General features: G+C 32.2%; 1 protein-coding gene across 1 annotated transcript in view; it reads right to left on the bottom strand.

Moving 5' to 3' along the window:
- Positions 1-1822: 1822 nt before the first annotated feature.
- LOC136028949 (fasciclin-2-like) overlaps positions 1823-16346 on the bottom strand; it is a 45907-nt gene continuing 31383 nt past the window's right edge. Inside the window, exons 7-9 of the mRNA XM_065706947.1 lie at positions 10399-10554; positions 7419-7551; positions 1823-3774 (exon numbers count right to left, since the gene is read on the bottom strand). Coding sequence (XP_065563019.1) covers positions 3699-3774; positions 7419-7551; positions 10399-10554 — 365 coding nt within the window. The 3' untranslated portion in view covers positions 1823-3698. The remainder of the gene's footprint in view (positions 3775-7418; positions 7552-10398; positions 10555-16346) is intronic.

The raw sequence follows: 16346 nt of genomic DNA, 5'->3' as shown, positions 1-16346 counted from the left end.
AAACTTTTCCATAGGTTATTAAGACATGGGTAAAAAAAATATTTTTTCTTTTAGTGCAAAATGAAATTTCAACACACACTTCTATTTCTCTTCTGGGGGTGGGAATTCAGACGGATCTAAGACAAGGATTCTTCCCTACCTTGTATATAAGTATGAATAGAAAACCAATGCTTTACTTCGGTTCGAGTTCCAAATATGTATTACTATGTAAAATTTATACGCATAATTCAAACCCTCCTCCTCCTCCAAAAAAAGCAACAAAAATACCATTAATCCAACCGTGCAAGCTGAATCTTCTCTAGGTAAGAAGGCACAAATGTTACACAGCGTAGATATTAAAATACAGGCGTAATAAGATCATAAGTATTTGTAGTAAATATTAGTACTTCAGTATTTGTCAAGTAACGACAACCCCCCCCCCCACGCACACACACTTTTATGCTCAACAATAATTTGTTTTCCTTTCTAGGTCAGTGCTCCTAGCCTGATAAGTGCTCCATTTTTCTCTTTCTTTTCTTTTCTTATTTTTCTTAATTTCTTTCCTTATTTAATAATACATTTGTTGAAGGGTTTGATGTACTCCAAAGAAATGAAAGTTTAAAGAGGGTTAAGCATAAGTTTTTGCTTTTGCTTTTATAGTTTTAGACTCCGTATTTAATCTAACCTAAATCTTAAATATCATGAACTGGACAAAATTGAGTGACGGGATCGACTTAATGCTCTTCTTCTTCCAAAGTAATTTAAGACTTTTTCCGGCAGTCTCGATCCTCATCTTGGGTATTTTAAGAAAAAACAAAAAAACAAATTAGACACATTAAAAAATCCCTTTTAGACTTCAGAAAAGTCCTAAAAAAGTCGTTTTAGCAAAACTTAGATCGCCGATCAAAAACCTGTTTCCACTAACACAGTACTTGCCTGACTTTGATTGAGAAAGCCGTACTAAACACGGGGCTTAGGCAAGTTCATATTGGTCTTTAAGAAAATTTAAAGTAAAATCCTTCTTCCAGCTGTGAGGGTATAGATCTGAAACTATGGATGCATACATTAGTGTGTATGATTACAAGACTATGTATAATAGTATATGTAATGAATGCAATACATACATATTGAATACAAGATATGGGTATTTTGTCCTTTTGCAGTAAATTTTAGTTGTAGTCGCACAAGCACATGTTTCACAGGGAATTTAGAACTATTTGACTCTCTTATTGTCTCATATATAAACGTTTATCCCAAAGAGTACGGGTAACTTACAAAATTAGGAGCTGGCATTCGTACCGACATATGTCCCTCAACACCATCCAGCGTTCGGCAGAACCTGACATTTGTTTTCAGAGTAATAATAAGAATAATTAATTAAATAGTGTCGTTAGTAAAAAATATTGACGTAGCGTAGCAGTATTTCAGTAGTAGTGTAAGACGGCTAAAGGAATCTGATCTTAATGCCAAATGTTGTCAAATACTAAACGACTTTAAGCTTTTTTTTTTACCGACACTTTACACCATTTTTTATTCTTATAAGATTCATATAAGATATCGAATCATTTATTGCATTCTTTGTGTTTCTATTACAATCTTTGTGTAATTGTGCTCACCCATTTCTCCAATTTTTATTCATGTATCTGTTTTTCGTACGGCGCTCAACAGTAACGCCATAAATCCCTCAGTGACAGTCCTTCAATATCACCCTTCAGTGGCAGCCCTGGAGTACCAGAACAAAAGGACACCCCAAAAACCCTACGACACAGTTAAACAACAAGTTAAAAAAAAAATTCCGATAAGGCTGGCCATCTTTTGATAAAATATGAAAGTACTACACAGATAAGCAAATTCATGTTTATTTATTGATAACTATGCCACAAAAGCAGTAACTAGATAATCATACAAAGTTAAAAAAGAACATAAAAATTGGAATGATGATCTAATGTTCCCGTGTTCCTAGTCAGTGAATAATTGATTTCTACTTTAAAGCGCACAAGCTAGGTATGAAACTTCCAGCATCGCCACACACCCAGAAATTTGAATCAAAGATGAGGGGGTCTCCAAATAAATTCTGCAAGATATTTCCCCTAAAAAGTACCGAGGGAAAAAGGTGTGGAGAGATGGCTAGAGGGGATACAAGAGTATTCAAATAAAAGCTGCATATTTATGGACAGAGTCTGGTTATTTTCCAATATCTACAAGAATAAAAAGTTTTAAGCATGATATGGTATTTATCTAATTGGAAGTATTTCATAGCTGCTTACTGAGAAGCAGGAAGTTATAATTTTCAATTTCATAGAAAGACTGAATAACAAAACACTGTTACTACAAATGTTCCTGTTATTAGGAAACCAAAGACATTAGAAATAAGATATGGATCAGGCTCAAGAACGTCTCCAGGATTTTTTTTTTTATGTGGGGAGTGGTCATTCTTTTGGGAAAGGGGTGACTACAAAAAACAGATGAAAATTTTTTTTACATGCATTTTTTTTTACATTGGTACGAGTTAGACATTACTTCGGGCACGAGGGAGGGATGGTTAAAACCGGTACCCCCCCCCCCTGGATACTGCATTGGTAGCCTGACTCAGGCTACCAAATTCTTCGCAAAACCATAATTTTAAATTTGATTTCAAATATACTCTCACATATTTTTTTCATAGTTTTTAAATAGCTATATTAATTCTACTAGCATGAAAAAGCAAGTAAAATTGCTTTTGTTATTGCTATTGTTAAAAATTTGATAAATTTTCAACAAGCGGCAGTCCCAAAATAAAAAGGTATTTATTCATTTCTGTACGTGACTTTCGATGAAGCTAATGGCGCGATTTCTTCCTCTTACGAGTGAAAATTCAGAAAAAGGAAGGTGATATCTTTCAATCTAAAAAATCTACACATAAAGCCGTTTGTTTCGTTTACGTGGACATAGCTAAAGTGCATTAAAAGTTAAAATGAAAGAATAATAAATCATCCATGAGAGTTTATTCAGTTTTGTTTTTCACCCCTACCCATCTCCAAAATAAATACCCCCTCCCCCAAGGGTTAGCCCTGTATGTTGCCGTGCTTTTAATCAATTGGGTTCTATTTGTATTATCTTTAATTTCATTAAGTTGTTTCGTTTTTAATTTATTCTACATAATCGCATTTAGTCTATGTTATATATTCCCATCATGCCCATCATGTTATATACACCCATCATGTATTTGTTACTAAATTTATTCATCTGAAACCTTCATATGTAAACTTTCATTAGACTGTACATAAAGAGCATAAAGAGCAATTGTGCTGTTTCAAATTTCTTTTATGTACAGAAAAAACTATTCGTTGACAAAATACTTACTTTTTAGAAAACGACCAGTAAAAATATATAGTACTGTCTGTTTTGCTTAATTTTAAAGTATAAATTTATTTGTTCAAATGTTTTGGTATAAATAAAAATACTTTATTTTTGATCTCAAAGAAAGAGAAAAAAAAACTTGCTACTCACAAAACACATATAATAGCACATAAAGCGCTGAGTTTCATTTATAAATATATATTGTCACAAGAACTTTCCCAAATGTTTTCTTTTCTACAAAGGTCTCTATTTGTAAGTACAAGAAAAAAAAGAAACAAAGGAAAGGCTGCACTTAGGGAAAGGGTTTTTACTAGACCTCACTTTATATGGTATATATGGTATCACTTTATATCACTTTATATGGTAACGATGGAGTCAGGTTAGCTTTCCACTGAAGCTTCGGGAACTTCGCTGGAACTTACTGGAGTTACTGGATTTAGAGGGATTTCATTGTTCCTGAAAAAAATAGAGTGGGAATTAACGTACTAAGGACGTAAATATATATATATATATATATATATATATATATATATATATATATATATATATATATATATATATATATATATATATATATATATATATATTATATATATATATATTATATATATATATTATATATATATATTATATATATATATTATATATATATATATATATATATATATACATATATATATATATATATATATATATATATATATATATATATATATATATATATATATATATATATATATATATATATATATATATATATATATATATATATATATATATATATATATATATATATATATATATATATATATATATATATATATATATATATATATATGTATATATTAAACTCCGGACCCATTTCATTCCTGTTAATACCTGAAAACAACAATTTTTAAGATGGATCTTTCGGTTGTTGTAAAATTATGAAGTTTTTACGGTATTATCACATTTAATTAAGTGCTGCCACGTTGAACCCAGAGAATAAATAAGCAAAACTAATTCTTTATAACTGACAACGTTTTTCCCCCATAAATACCAGCCCCTGGGGCGATTGTCCCAGGGGTTTTTTTTCTCATAGATTGCCCCTGGGGCATTGGTCTAGATTTGCATGATTATAACATACGGCCACGATTAGGAGTCATTTCACTTGGATAGCCAGGTTTCCTGGCCTTTGCAAAATATGGCAACGGTGCTCATTTTTATATGAAAATATAAAATACTTAGATTTCAGACATGCATATATGTAGGAAGGCTTTCAGACAATTTCTCTTTCAACTAGACATGCCACCCTAGGTAAGAAGGGATAAAAATGCCATTCCCCGTATTAAATAATATAATACATGATTGAAAAAACATATATAATTAAAAGGTCTTCTTTTATGAATTCAAGTCCGGGGAGTCATTAATGACATCAGAATTGAAAAATTACATCACTTATTACCCAATTCCACCCAAAGCGAAGCCAGTGGGAGATCAAAAATCCGAATCTTAATTTGCATCCCCCCTCCCCCTTTGATCTTGTCTAGGTTGAAAAAGGGGCAATAAATAATGTAATTTTCAAATTCTGATATCATTTTTGGTCTCCCCACTTGAATTAATGGGAAACAACCTTTGAATCCAGAAAATGTTGCAGAGATCTAAAATCGAGATTTCCCCCCATTTCCCTGAAAAGAGCGGTATTTCTGCATGGCTGATTAGGGTCCATTTTAGATATGTTATTAAACTAATTTTTCAGAAAAATTGTACCAGAAAAACTTCTGTTGTTCAAAAGCTGATGTTTGGCCTTTTTGTGTGATAAAGATAAAATCTTTAATGCTTAATCAGACGCATGCGAAATAGAAGTTCCAGGTAAGGGGCCTTAAAAAAAGTTTTAATTCTGCGTTTTTTCATCAAATATCTAATGTTCCTCATTATTCTATGTAATTTGGCCATTTTTTATGGCATTTTTCACATCTAATTAAATGACACCTAATTAATCACATCTAAGCTAAAATGATGCGTACATACCTAGTTTTATTTTTATTTATATGGGAAGAAGGTTTCACAGTTTCTTAAGATACACCAAAAAATCAAATGTGCAAAGAAGGTATTACCGCAAAACTGAATATAGATTACATTCCTATATTTGAAGGATCCAGGAAAGAGAGCTTTTTTCAGAAAGCAAAGAAAGGGCCCAAATCGTATTTACGGTATATTGACCACTGATTGTCAAATTTGTAACACAATCTTCATGAGGATATAGCTAATAAAAACAAACCGACAAAAGACAAAAAATACATATTTTTCAATACAGATTCAAATATAGGTTTCATAAAAAATGGCTAATTAGCTGCCTTGATGTGGTGAATTGCCGCCATAACCCTTCCTGATAAGGCAGTACCACTTTATGCAAACTGATGCGGACAAATTTTATCAAACCAGTCTTTTTCACACTTAATTAACCTAATTTTGATTAATTTTGGTTTAGCCTGGGGTTTGATCCCCGTCACAGCAAGGCCAGGCGACAAGCTTACTACTTGTTACTGTTAAAACGTCCCAGCAACAGAAACAGTTCGACTCCCTATGCGTCAACAATGGCTCAGGAGTTTCGTTTAACCTTTAGGGCTACATACAAAGTTTATAAGGGATTTGTGTAAACCCCTGTAGACAAAATGTTTAAACCTGTAGCGATCTTTGATTGTCCCTCGATACTAAGATAATATAGTGTAACGAGAATATAAACTCCTTGAATGACTATGAAAGTATAGAAGGGTAAGAAAGTATAGACGGGCTACTAAGAAAGTATAGAAGGGCTACAAAGAAAGTATAGAAGGGCTAATGGAAGTATAGCAATCTCCAATTAGCCTTGGAAAAAAAATCTAAATAAAAGCTGGTCCAGGGAGGATCCCCGACGAATCCTGGGGCACATAAAATAGTTATTCTTTACGATTTCTTCATCAAATAAAATTTGTTTATTTATCAAATAAAATAAATCAAATTCGTCAAATAAATCAATAAAATTGGGATTATCCCAATAAGATGGCCAAGGAACGTTTTGGGTGGATATCTTATGGTCCTAAAATTCTTAAAAGTTGTTCAGAAATATACGCTGATCAACATTTTCAAAAGCTTTCAATCCTCATATGGGAGACGGAATATTGTATGTATTTCCAATAGCAAGTTTCTCTAAGTTAAAACAATTCAACTTGGAAATAATTTGTTTTCTGTTGTCTAAGAATTTTCTTAATAGTTATTTTTTTTTGTCTACACTGAATTTTTTTTTTTCAATGGAACTGTCAGAACAAAATAGTGGAATTAAAATTGAGAATGGCAGGATTTATTCTGTTCAGGAGTATCATTCTTCCATGGAAATATCCTTTTTTGTGTCTACTTGTTAGAAATGTGATATATTTTAGCGGCAAATTGGTATTGATATTTTTAACGACAGGTGAAGGCTGACTTTGATTTATACTGGCTTCCTTTTCAGTAATCCAAAAGTTTTTATTAAATCTTTCATAAAATATATGCCAAAATCTGTACTGAATCATATATAATTATTGATAATCTTATGTATTGGCTCTCACACATGTATTTGTAGTAGATGAAGAGAAAGACTGAATGGAAAAGAAATAGAGAAAGAGTCAAAGCTGATCGGCAAAATGAAAACTATGTATTAGTTTCAAGTGTGCATTGTAGACAACCCTAGATCAAAATAATTGAATTACCAACTACGTAAATTCAACGCGCCTTGTAATCCAGATTAAACAAATAAATATGCCGTAGCCCGACCCTAAGCATTTGTAGTTCTTGGCACTCTTTGGGCTTTGACTAAGGTTGGTGTTGCAATATAGTCATAATTATTTCTTCTGAACTTATTTAATTCGCAAAAAAAACTAAGGCAAAAGGATCAACATATGTACCACAAAACTTATTCCAATGTCGAATTTGATTCTAGCACTGGCAACAGTTTATTCTTTCTTCCATTGTAACCCGTCGTATGATAAAGGGGGGGAATATGAAAACAGACAAATTACGGATGCTGAAGTAGTCTTTGGAGGTCAGATGACCCACAATTTAGGATACCTACTAAACAATGGAAGTAGAGGTTTGAGACTTACCCATTTACCATTGCGGTTGTTTCTCTCTGTTCAGATTCATATTGGAGAGTTGACATTCGCATTGGGGTAGTTTCGGTTTCTTCAGGTTGATTTGGCGTAGTTTCGGCCCCATAGTAACACCGTGCGATTAAACCTGGAACAATTTTATTTTTTACAAACTTATCATTGGTTTTACGCCTAAGGCCATTTTTAATTTAGGACATCTGAAAACTAAATACATTTCTTTAGGAGCCGATTGACATAAGTTTATAATGTACGTCTGCCACTTTTCGAGTTGGTTGAACTTCCGTTGGTCTGTCAGTGTATAAGTGTTTTGAATTTAATCGCCAGCTTGTTTTTATAATCACTGAATTGATTCCTCACAAAGTGGAATAAACTGGAATAAACTGCTATCTGATTTGGACGAAATTGAAGATTTAAGTAAATTTCTTCAAATATTGGGAAGGTATCGTATGAATAGTTCAGTAAACTTGTTTTTATTTCTACAATTCCAGGGCACCAATTCATAAACTGACTTAGGAAAAAGAAAAGGATGTCAACACAGCTAAATCTAAAAAAATAAAGAAAATAATTTTTGTCTTGTGTGAATCAGGTTATGGGGGAAATGTAAATCTATGGGGGGATTTTCCATTGGTGGGGGGGTGCACAAGACAAAGAATTCATTAATACTATTGACTTTAACGAGTGATTCTCAGTTACCTGGTACTACAGCCTATACCAGGCTAATCCTCAGGCATTGGGTTTGTTCCCAAACTAGGAACCCTACTTATTTATCTGTGGAAACAGAAAACATGCCATCCCTCATACTCATGACATGGCCTAAGTGCTGTGAAACTGTGAGTGAACCACAGTTTCCGTACAGCTTTTTGCTTAACATACGTTCAGTCCAATGAATACCTTAACTAACCATATACAATTCCTCTGAAAAACAAATCGTATTTATGAGGTTATTCTTATAGCCTCATAATATGTAATAACCTTAATAACCCTCATAACCTTAAGCTATGTATAAATAAGCAACAGATAATAAATAAACATTGTCATCAAAATAAACGGTTCACTAAATATATAACAAAACTATTAACTTTATTTTATAATTCTAACAGAAAAACGTCGTCGTGGCCAATAATATGTCTTCTTTTAATCTGTCCGCTTTATCTTGATGCTTACTTTACACTGTTAATCATCAAACAGTTCGTGGTAACGAACTGTAGTAAGGAGCGACCCGGCTCAATAGTAAGCGAAACTCTAAAAAACGAAATTTTGATGCTAAAAGATACATCAAAAGAATCGAATTTTTATGCTGGTTCTAAATATATAAATTTCGTGGTAACGTAAGGAGCAACCCGGCTCAATAGTAAACGAAACTCTAAAAAACGGAATTTTGACACTAAAAGATAAATCAAAAGAATCAAATTTTCACGCTGATTTTAAATATATAAGTTTAATCAAATTTAGTCTTTGTCATCAAAAGTTACGAGCCTGAGAATATTTGCCTTATTTTGGAAAATAGGAAGAAACACCCCCTAAAAGTCATAGAATATTAACAAAAATCACACCATCGCATTCGGCGTATCAGAGAACCCTATAGCAAAAATTTCATTATAGCCCTAATTAATTATATTAAATTTAATATAGCCCTAGAGAGAAGGAGTGAACCACAGTTTCCGTACAGTCATTTGTTTAACATACGTTCAGTCCAATGAATACCTTAAACTAACCTTATGCAATTCCTCTGAAAAACAAATCGTATTTATGAGGTTATTCTTATAGCCTCATTATATGTAATAACCTTAATAACCCTCATAACCTTAAGCTATGTATAAATAAGCAACATATTTTTTAAATAAACATTGTCATCAAAATAAACGGTTCACTAAATATATAACAAAACTATTAACTTTATTTTATAATTCGAACAGAAAAACGTCGTCGTGGCCAATAATCTGTCTTCTTTTAATCTGTCCGCTTTATCTTGATGCTTACTTTACACTGTTAATCATCAAACAGTTCGTGGTAACGAACTGTAGTAAGGAGCGACCCGGCTCAATAGTAAACGAAACTCTAAAAAACGAAATTTTGATGCTAAAAGATACATCAAAAGAATCGAACTCCGTATATGAAATGGGTTGTCCCCTCCGTAATTCCTCGCTCTTTACGCTAAAGTTTGACTCTTTGCCACAATTCTACTTTTTAAAACAATTAAAAGCTTTAGCGTAAAGAGCGAGGGATTGCGGAGGGGACTACCCATTTCATATACCGAGTAATTTTTGTTCGTTTTAAGTTTTAATGTCGCTCCATACTTTCAGTTAAAAAAACTGTTTTTTTTAATTTAATTTCGGAAAAGAAACAGTTCTTTCATTGTAAAGTTTTCAACAGAATTAATCAATTCTAGTTGAGACAAGTTTTTTTTTTGTTTTTTTTACTACTTCTTGCTCTTATCGTTTTCATTTTTAAGATGATTTATTTGAAAGGTTTTTATTTTTAAGGGAAGCCAAAAAATATCACAGTACAGCAACATATAATATTGTGTGCATTTATCAAAAAATATTTAGATTAACTGTCATTCTACATAGGAAACATATTCTTTTTTCTTTCCTTTTTTAACACCTTCTTAAGCTTTGATACCAGACAGCATTAATAATAACGCTATAAGGATCATCACTATAACCCTCATCTGCCAATAGAAAACGTTCTTGAAACCAAGAATTCATTTTTAATAAGATTGGAGGTTTTTGGATGTCCTAAAATAAAGTTGCCCAAAAAGCCTCTTGGCATGGACCAAAATAACACTTCTTGAAATACGTTTGCTCCGTCAATTTCTTATATTCATCTTACCAAAAACCACTTTCGAAATGTCGTTCTGGCAGTGCCTGACTCCTCGCCACACCTGAACTTTATCATTTTTTTTTTTTTTTTTTTACAGTAGCCTGCTGCCAAAAACACAAAAAACAACAAAAAAAACAAGAATTAATCTTACCAGTATGCCGCGTTAGACAGAGAATAACATCAACAAAGGTAGCAAAGACGATAACTGCAACGACAACGACCAAAGTAATTATTACCCCTTCCAAGATACCTATATCTGACCAATTAAAATAACCCATCGATTGTTGCTCCGTAGTCTCAATTGAACCTAATGAATAATTCTATTTTAATGATATTCTAATTGTAGTAAAATTCTACCTTATAGGGCAATGTACGGTTTTAAACACAAAATATGCTATAAATACAAACTATGCTACTGCAGGTCTAAAATTAAGTGCCCAGTAGAAAAATTGACTCAGTAAGCCACAGTTACTATTTCAATTCAGATAACTTAAATCCTACAAAAACTGCGGTGTCAGCCAATTTCACCAGTAAAAACAGCATTGCTGAATTTAAGCTTCAATAGGTTTTTAACGTCCTTCTGCTAAACTTTCTTTCACTTCTTTGCACACCTTGATTAGTTTCAAGCACAAAATTCTCTTAATATATATATATATATATATATATATATATATATATATATATATATATATATATATATATATATATATATATATATATATATATATATATATATATATATATATATATATATATATATATATATATATATATATATATATATATATATATATATATATATATATATATATATATATATATATATATATATATATATATATATATATATATATATATATATATATATATATATCCTATATATATACTTAAGTCAGTCCTGTCTTTGTGCTTTCAAGTTTATAATGATCAAATATATTAAAATGAACAGAGAAATAGCCCTCTTAGGCAGAGCCCAACGAAATTCAGTTATGTTTTCCTTTTGTTAAGACGATTGGCTCTTCAGGTCATTTTTTGACCAGGAGGCTCAGGTCATTTTGTTACCTTCTTTAATACTTTTTTAAGCTAATGATAGTCCAAAATATTTGTATTTTGCCCTGTTTTATCACTGGCCAAAATTTTACTCGTTTTTCTCCGTTTATTACTTTTCATCATGTTATTTCAAACCAGGATGAATCGAGAGCGAATAGGACCAGCCTATAATGTTTCTTGCATTAAAAAATTTATGGAATTACGAGGAAAAATTCTTACAGCTAAAACTTTACCAAGCTAAAACCGTACCTTCAAACTCTTCATGCAAGCTGGATATTGGCAACTAGGGTGCACGTAGTTATTAAGAACTCAGCTAAAAATATTTAGTCTTGTCAGGACAACAATATTTCATTCTCGATGTCCAAAGCAAAAAGAAGCTTTCAAATCATAGCCCTTTCAAATAAATTCTTTCCCTCAATTTTTCATCAACCTCGGGTACATTTATTAAACCCTATGAGTCACTGAGAAAAGCATTGGTACGTGCATTGTTAAGTTAGTAAAACACCAAATTAGCAGGGTCCTCTTCAATTGTGACATCTCTATGCATCACGATACTGTAACTGACTCCTCTTTCCAACAATCATTTTCAGCTTTATTTATGATCTTTATCAACTTGAAGGATAGCTTTTTAAGAAATAAAAAGTCATATTTACTTTCTTTTAATGCAGAAATAAGAATCAAGGGACAGAGTTATACTACAGCAAAAATAGAAATCTATTGTCACCTATATTTCGGCATTTCCTGACACATTTGCAAGTTGTCATAACAGAAGGTACAAATTAAACTTTATTTCAATAGAAAAAAAATGAAAATATGAAACAACAACTGCATTAAAACAACGCTTTAGAAAACACAACAAGTTAAAAAGGTTAAACACCAAGTTAAAACACCGTCGTAGGGGTTATTAGTTACAGGGCATAACACCGAGGGTATGAAAGGCAGAATCCATTCACCAAAAAAGTGTTTAAAGTCTATCTAGCTATTAAGCGATGTTATTATAAAATAAGATTACCAAGACCACAAACAAACAGGCATCAGAGCCTTACCTTGTGATATAACTGCATTTGAATTCCTTTTCTTTCTTCGGAACAAAGGTTTATTGGTTATTTTCAGAAATAGGTTGTCGGTCCAGTTTCAGTTAAAGTGTGGTCCAACGGAAACGAGAAGTTCATGAAAAGAGCAGTTTACAGTGCCTAAGTTTTTTTTTGGAAGTCGCCCCAGTTTTACCGTTAAGTGATTTGAACCTCTGAAAATATGTCTATTTATTTGAAGTTATCTTCTTTTATCGTTAGGAAGTTGAGACATTTTTTCAAAACATATGTTGTATCTCATATACTTTTTTATTTAAAAACTTGTGCTAATGAGTCAAAAACCGAAATTCTCCAAAAGCTTAAAAACGAAGTGAAAAAGTTTGGCTTATTCTCATAAACATTTTTACTTTTTTAATATCTCATACAGGGGGGGATTAATTTTAAGTTTATTAGGATAGTGCTTGGTAAGATACTACTGCATAAAAGAGTTGAAAATAAAAAAAAGCAAAAAGGAGGGAATTATACCAAAAATAGTTGCCACTATAGTTTTTTAATGCATTGTCGCACCCATTTTTAAATACACAGCGTCTCTTTGGATAGCTTGTAGAGTAAAATATAAAATATCACTGTAGCATTATGAAAATTTTCGTTCTAAACGTAACCAGTAATTAATTAAGAACAAGTCAATCAGTGTTATTATGTTAATGAAACATTCTTGATTACGACTATGCTTTGATTCCGAACAACAAAAATAGTTCAATATATCAAGCTAGGCTAACAGGATTGTAGAGTACACTGAAGTATATTAGCTTTTTTTTTTTTTTTTTTTTTTTTTTTTTTTTTTTTTTTTTTTTTTTTTTTTTTTGTTACGGAGCCACAAGACCTAAACATAATATATTTTTTTCCTTTTAAAATTTGATTGGAAATTCAAACCAAATGTGCATATAAACCAAATAAAAATAAACCAAATGTGCATATACATACCAAATATATATATATATATATGTATATATATATATATATATATATATATATATATATATATATATATATATATATATATATATATATATATATATATATATATATATATATATCAGATTTCTCTTAGTGGATCAATGCAGAATAATCAAGGTGCAAGTTTGGTGTTGAACAACAAGAAGTTCAGATGCACCGTCAATCTACCTGGCCCAGTCAATAACTGTGAACGATGGGTCAACCATAAAAGCAAAATGCCATTTTTTAGATTACTATCTTTTGATTTGTTTCAGGAGAGGTTGGGGAGAGAAAAAATCTCATATGGTAGTTCAGTGGTTCACTTTGTGTGTTTATGAAAGCACATGACGTGACCCAAGGGACATGCTCTAGATCCTTTAGTAAAACGATATTAAAAATAATGTTTTACAACAAGAATTAAAATGGAACAGCGAAACTAAAAATGAAGAATAATTAGCTCATTTAAGGAGTCAAACTTAAACAACAAGAAATTTAAACAACTAGTAAATTTAAGAGCTCCTTAGGCACATCTTAGGCTCATTCTTGGTCAACATGCCCGAGTCAATTTATTTGTTAATAGATAAGTCTATCTCTCATCCGTCCATGCATCATTCCCGGGGTAGAACTAAGGTAGATAGTCATAGAACTTTGATAGTCACAGAAACTATAGTTTTCCAAGTGTTTGGTTAAATGACACGGGTAAACGCCGGCAGCAGCAAGTATGACTCTTATTGGACCAATGCTTGTTGTTAGCTTTTAGAAAGGTACGCCTGCCTAGAGTTATACAATTCTAATTAGGGCTTATGCCAGATTTGCCTCTCACTCCTATCGGACTAGCTGTCTTGGCTTTTTTTACAATTAGCCATGGCTTGATGCCCACAACTACTTGATTTTAATTCAAAATCAACTGACTCGCACGACCTAGTTTGCAATATTTAAATAACAAAGTCGAAATTATTTAATTATGAAGAAAGAACTAAAATCCTATGCAAAAAAAATAAAGATTCAAAATTTGAATTTGAGAATATTGCCTGAAGTTTCTAGAATACCAAGTCCAGTTTCAGCAACAACACAGGAGAAGCATCTAACAAGTGTGGTTATTATCATTGTTATTATTCTTACAGATCAAGCTAAATAGTTTTTCGGGACACGCTCTTATCGTTTTAACATCATCGTGGCGAATAACATTTTCATAGATTCGTAGTATGGTAATTGATTAATGAAATAATGTGCGGCCTTTTCTGTGTTCATATGAATAGATAGCAACTGATCCAATATTATTCAGAAACGAAATCTTTCTTTAAACTAAGAGACCAGGAATCCAGCTTCCTCAGGGACATCTGTGTTAACGGTCTAACAAAATATCTTTTTGTCAGGAACAACTTGCTCATTTCAATATTCTATCACGCTGGCTTAGGTTTTTCTAGGGAGGGAACAGCTATACCTTCCCTGTCCCCACTCTTTTGCCACTTCCTTTTTTAGTTTATATCAGGGGCAAACTCTAAATTCTAATGGAGATGATTCCGGAACGAGGTAAAAACATCAAATTCGCAAGAAAAAAACACAGGCTAAGCTCTCAGTTTACTTAATTAAAAGTGACCAAGCAACATCATTGGATGAATGTCGGTTCATACGTCTGACCAGAAACAAAATTTGCAGTCTTTTTCAGAAAATATTTTCAATAGATTAACTTCTTTAAATGGTTACCTGAGAAAGTATACAAGTGAAATTTTTTTTACCTATCCACAAGGTGCTAAGGAAAAGGAATATATTCCTTTTTAATATGCTGCAAAATTACTATTTATAATCTGGCCAGTTACATTGAGGCGGTGGAATGGAAAGACATAACATATTAAACATAGCACAAACTAACCAGGACATTTCAAAAAAGTAATTTTAATATTGAATAATGACCTACATTTTCGCATGCATTTGCTTGGAGAAAGTCAATGATGAAGTTAAATTAACAATAGGGGTAGCAGAATTCAAATAATTCCCTTTTTGTTTGAAGGTAGGCTTGAAGATGTTAAAACAAATATACATAAATTAAAGACTCGTAATGCTATTTTGGGTCAGAGTGAACTTCATTTGGCAGCCCTTTTCCTCATCACTCGGTTGTCCAAAAAAGCCGAAGAAGAAGCAAAGTCAAATGATCCTAATCAATTTAGCTTTGGACGCTTGTTTGCCTGTCTTTCCACGCAAATTAACGGTCATGTGCCAATTCTGAACTGTTGACCAACCTGCCTTAAGACCATAGGTAGGCGTGCCTTGTTTCCATATCATTCCAGGCAATCTAACGGTCCTTTGCAATTTTAAATGCTTTGTCAACCTGCCAGAGACTCTAGGCGGGCTTGCCTTTTTAAAAGCTAACAAACAAGAATTGGTCCATAAAGAGAGTCATACTTACTCCCGCTGTTTACCCGTGCCATTTAACCAAACACTTGGAAAACTATAGCTTCAATCACTAACTTAGTTCTATGACTATCTACCTTAGTTCTGCCCTAGGAGTGACGCATGGACGGACATTTAAATATTTTGTAAAAGTTGAGCAATAGCCTTTGAACAAAATTTTAGTAATCAGTAATCCAAGAATTGGAATGGTACAAAATTAAACTGCTACTTTTCAAGGTTAACTTTTTTGTAGATTACTTGTCCTTCGGCTATAGCTGCAGGAGGGGGGGGGGCAGTAATCCAAGAATTGAAATGATAAAAATTAAACTCTAATAAGATTGTACAACGAAAATGAGCTGTAAAAATCTAAATAATATAAGCTTCAAGTCAACTGCAGAAAAAAGAATCAAAATTTTCAAAATAGAACACATTTTCCTAAAGTCGTCCCATCATCCCATGAGTACTTAGCTAGAAAATCAATGTCTAGGCATAATTTTTGTCAGCCAATAATATTTTGTTTCTCTTTTATATGTCTTATTGGTCCACAATAATGGATGTCTAGCAAGGCATATATGAGAATGGGGTTTTAAGGAATTCTTCATATCCCACTTCATGCCTAGATCAGGGGAAA

This window comes from Artemia franciscana, chromosome 7 (assembly GCF_032884065.1).
Source record: "Artemia franciscana chromosome 7, ASM3288406v1, whole genome shotgun sequence".
Lineage (NCBI taxonomy): Eukaryota > Metazoa > Arthropoda > Branchiopoda > Anostraca > Artemiidae > Artemia > Artemia franciscana.
Note: the sequence above shows the minus strand (reverse complement) of the source record. Positions and strands in the feature narration are given on the sequence as shown.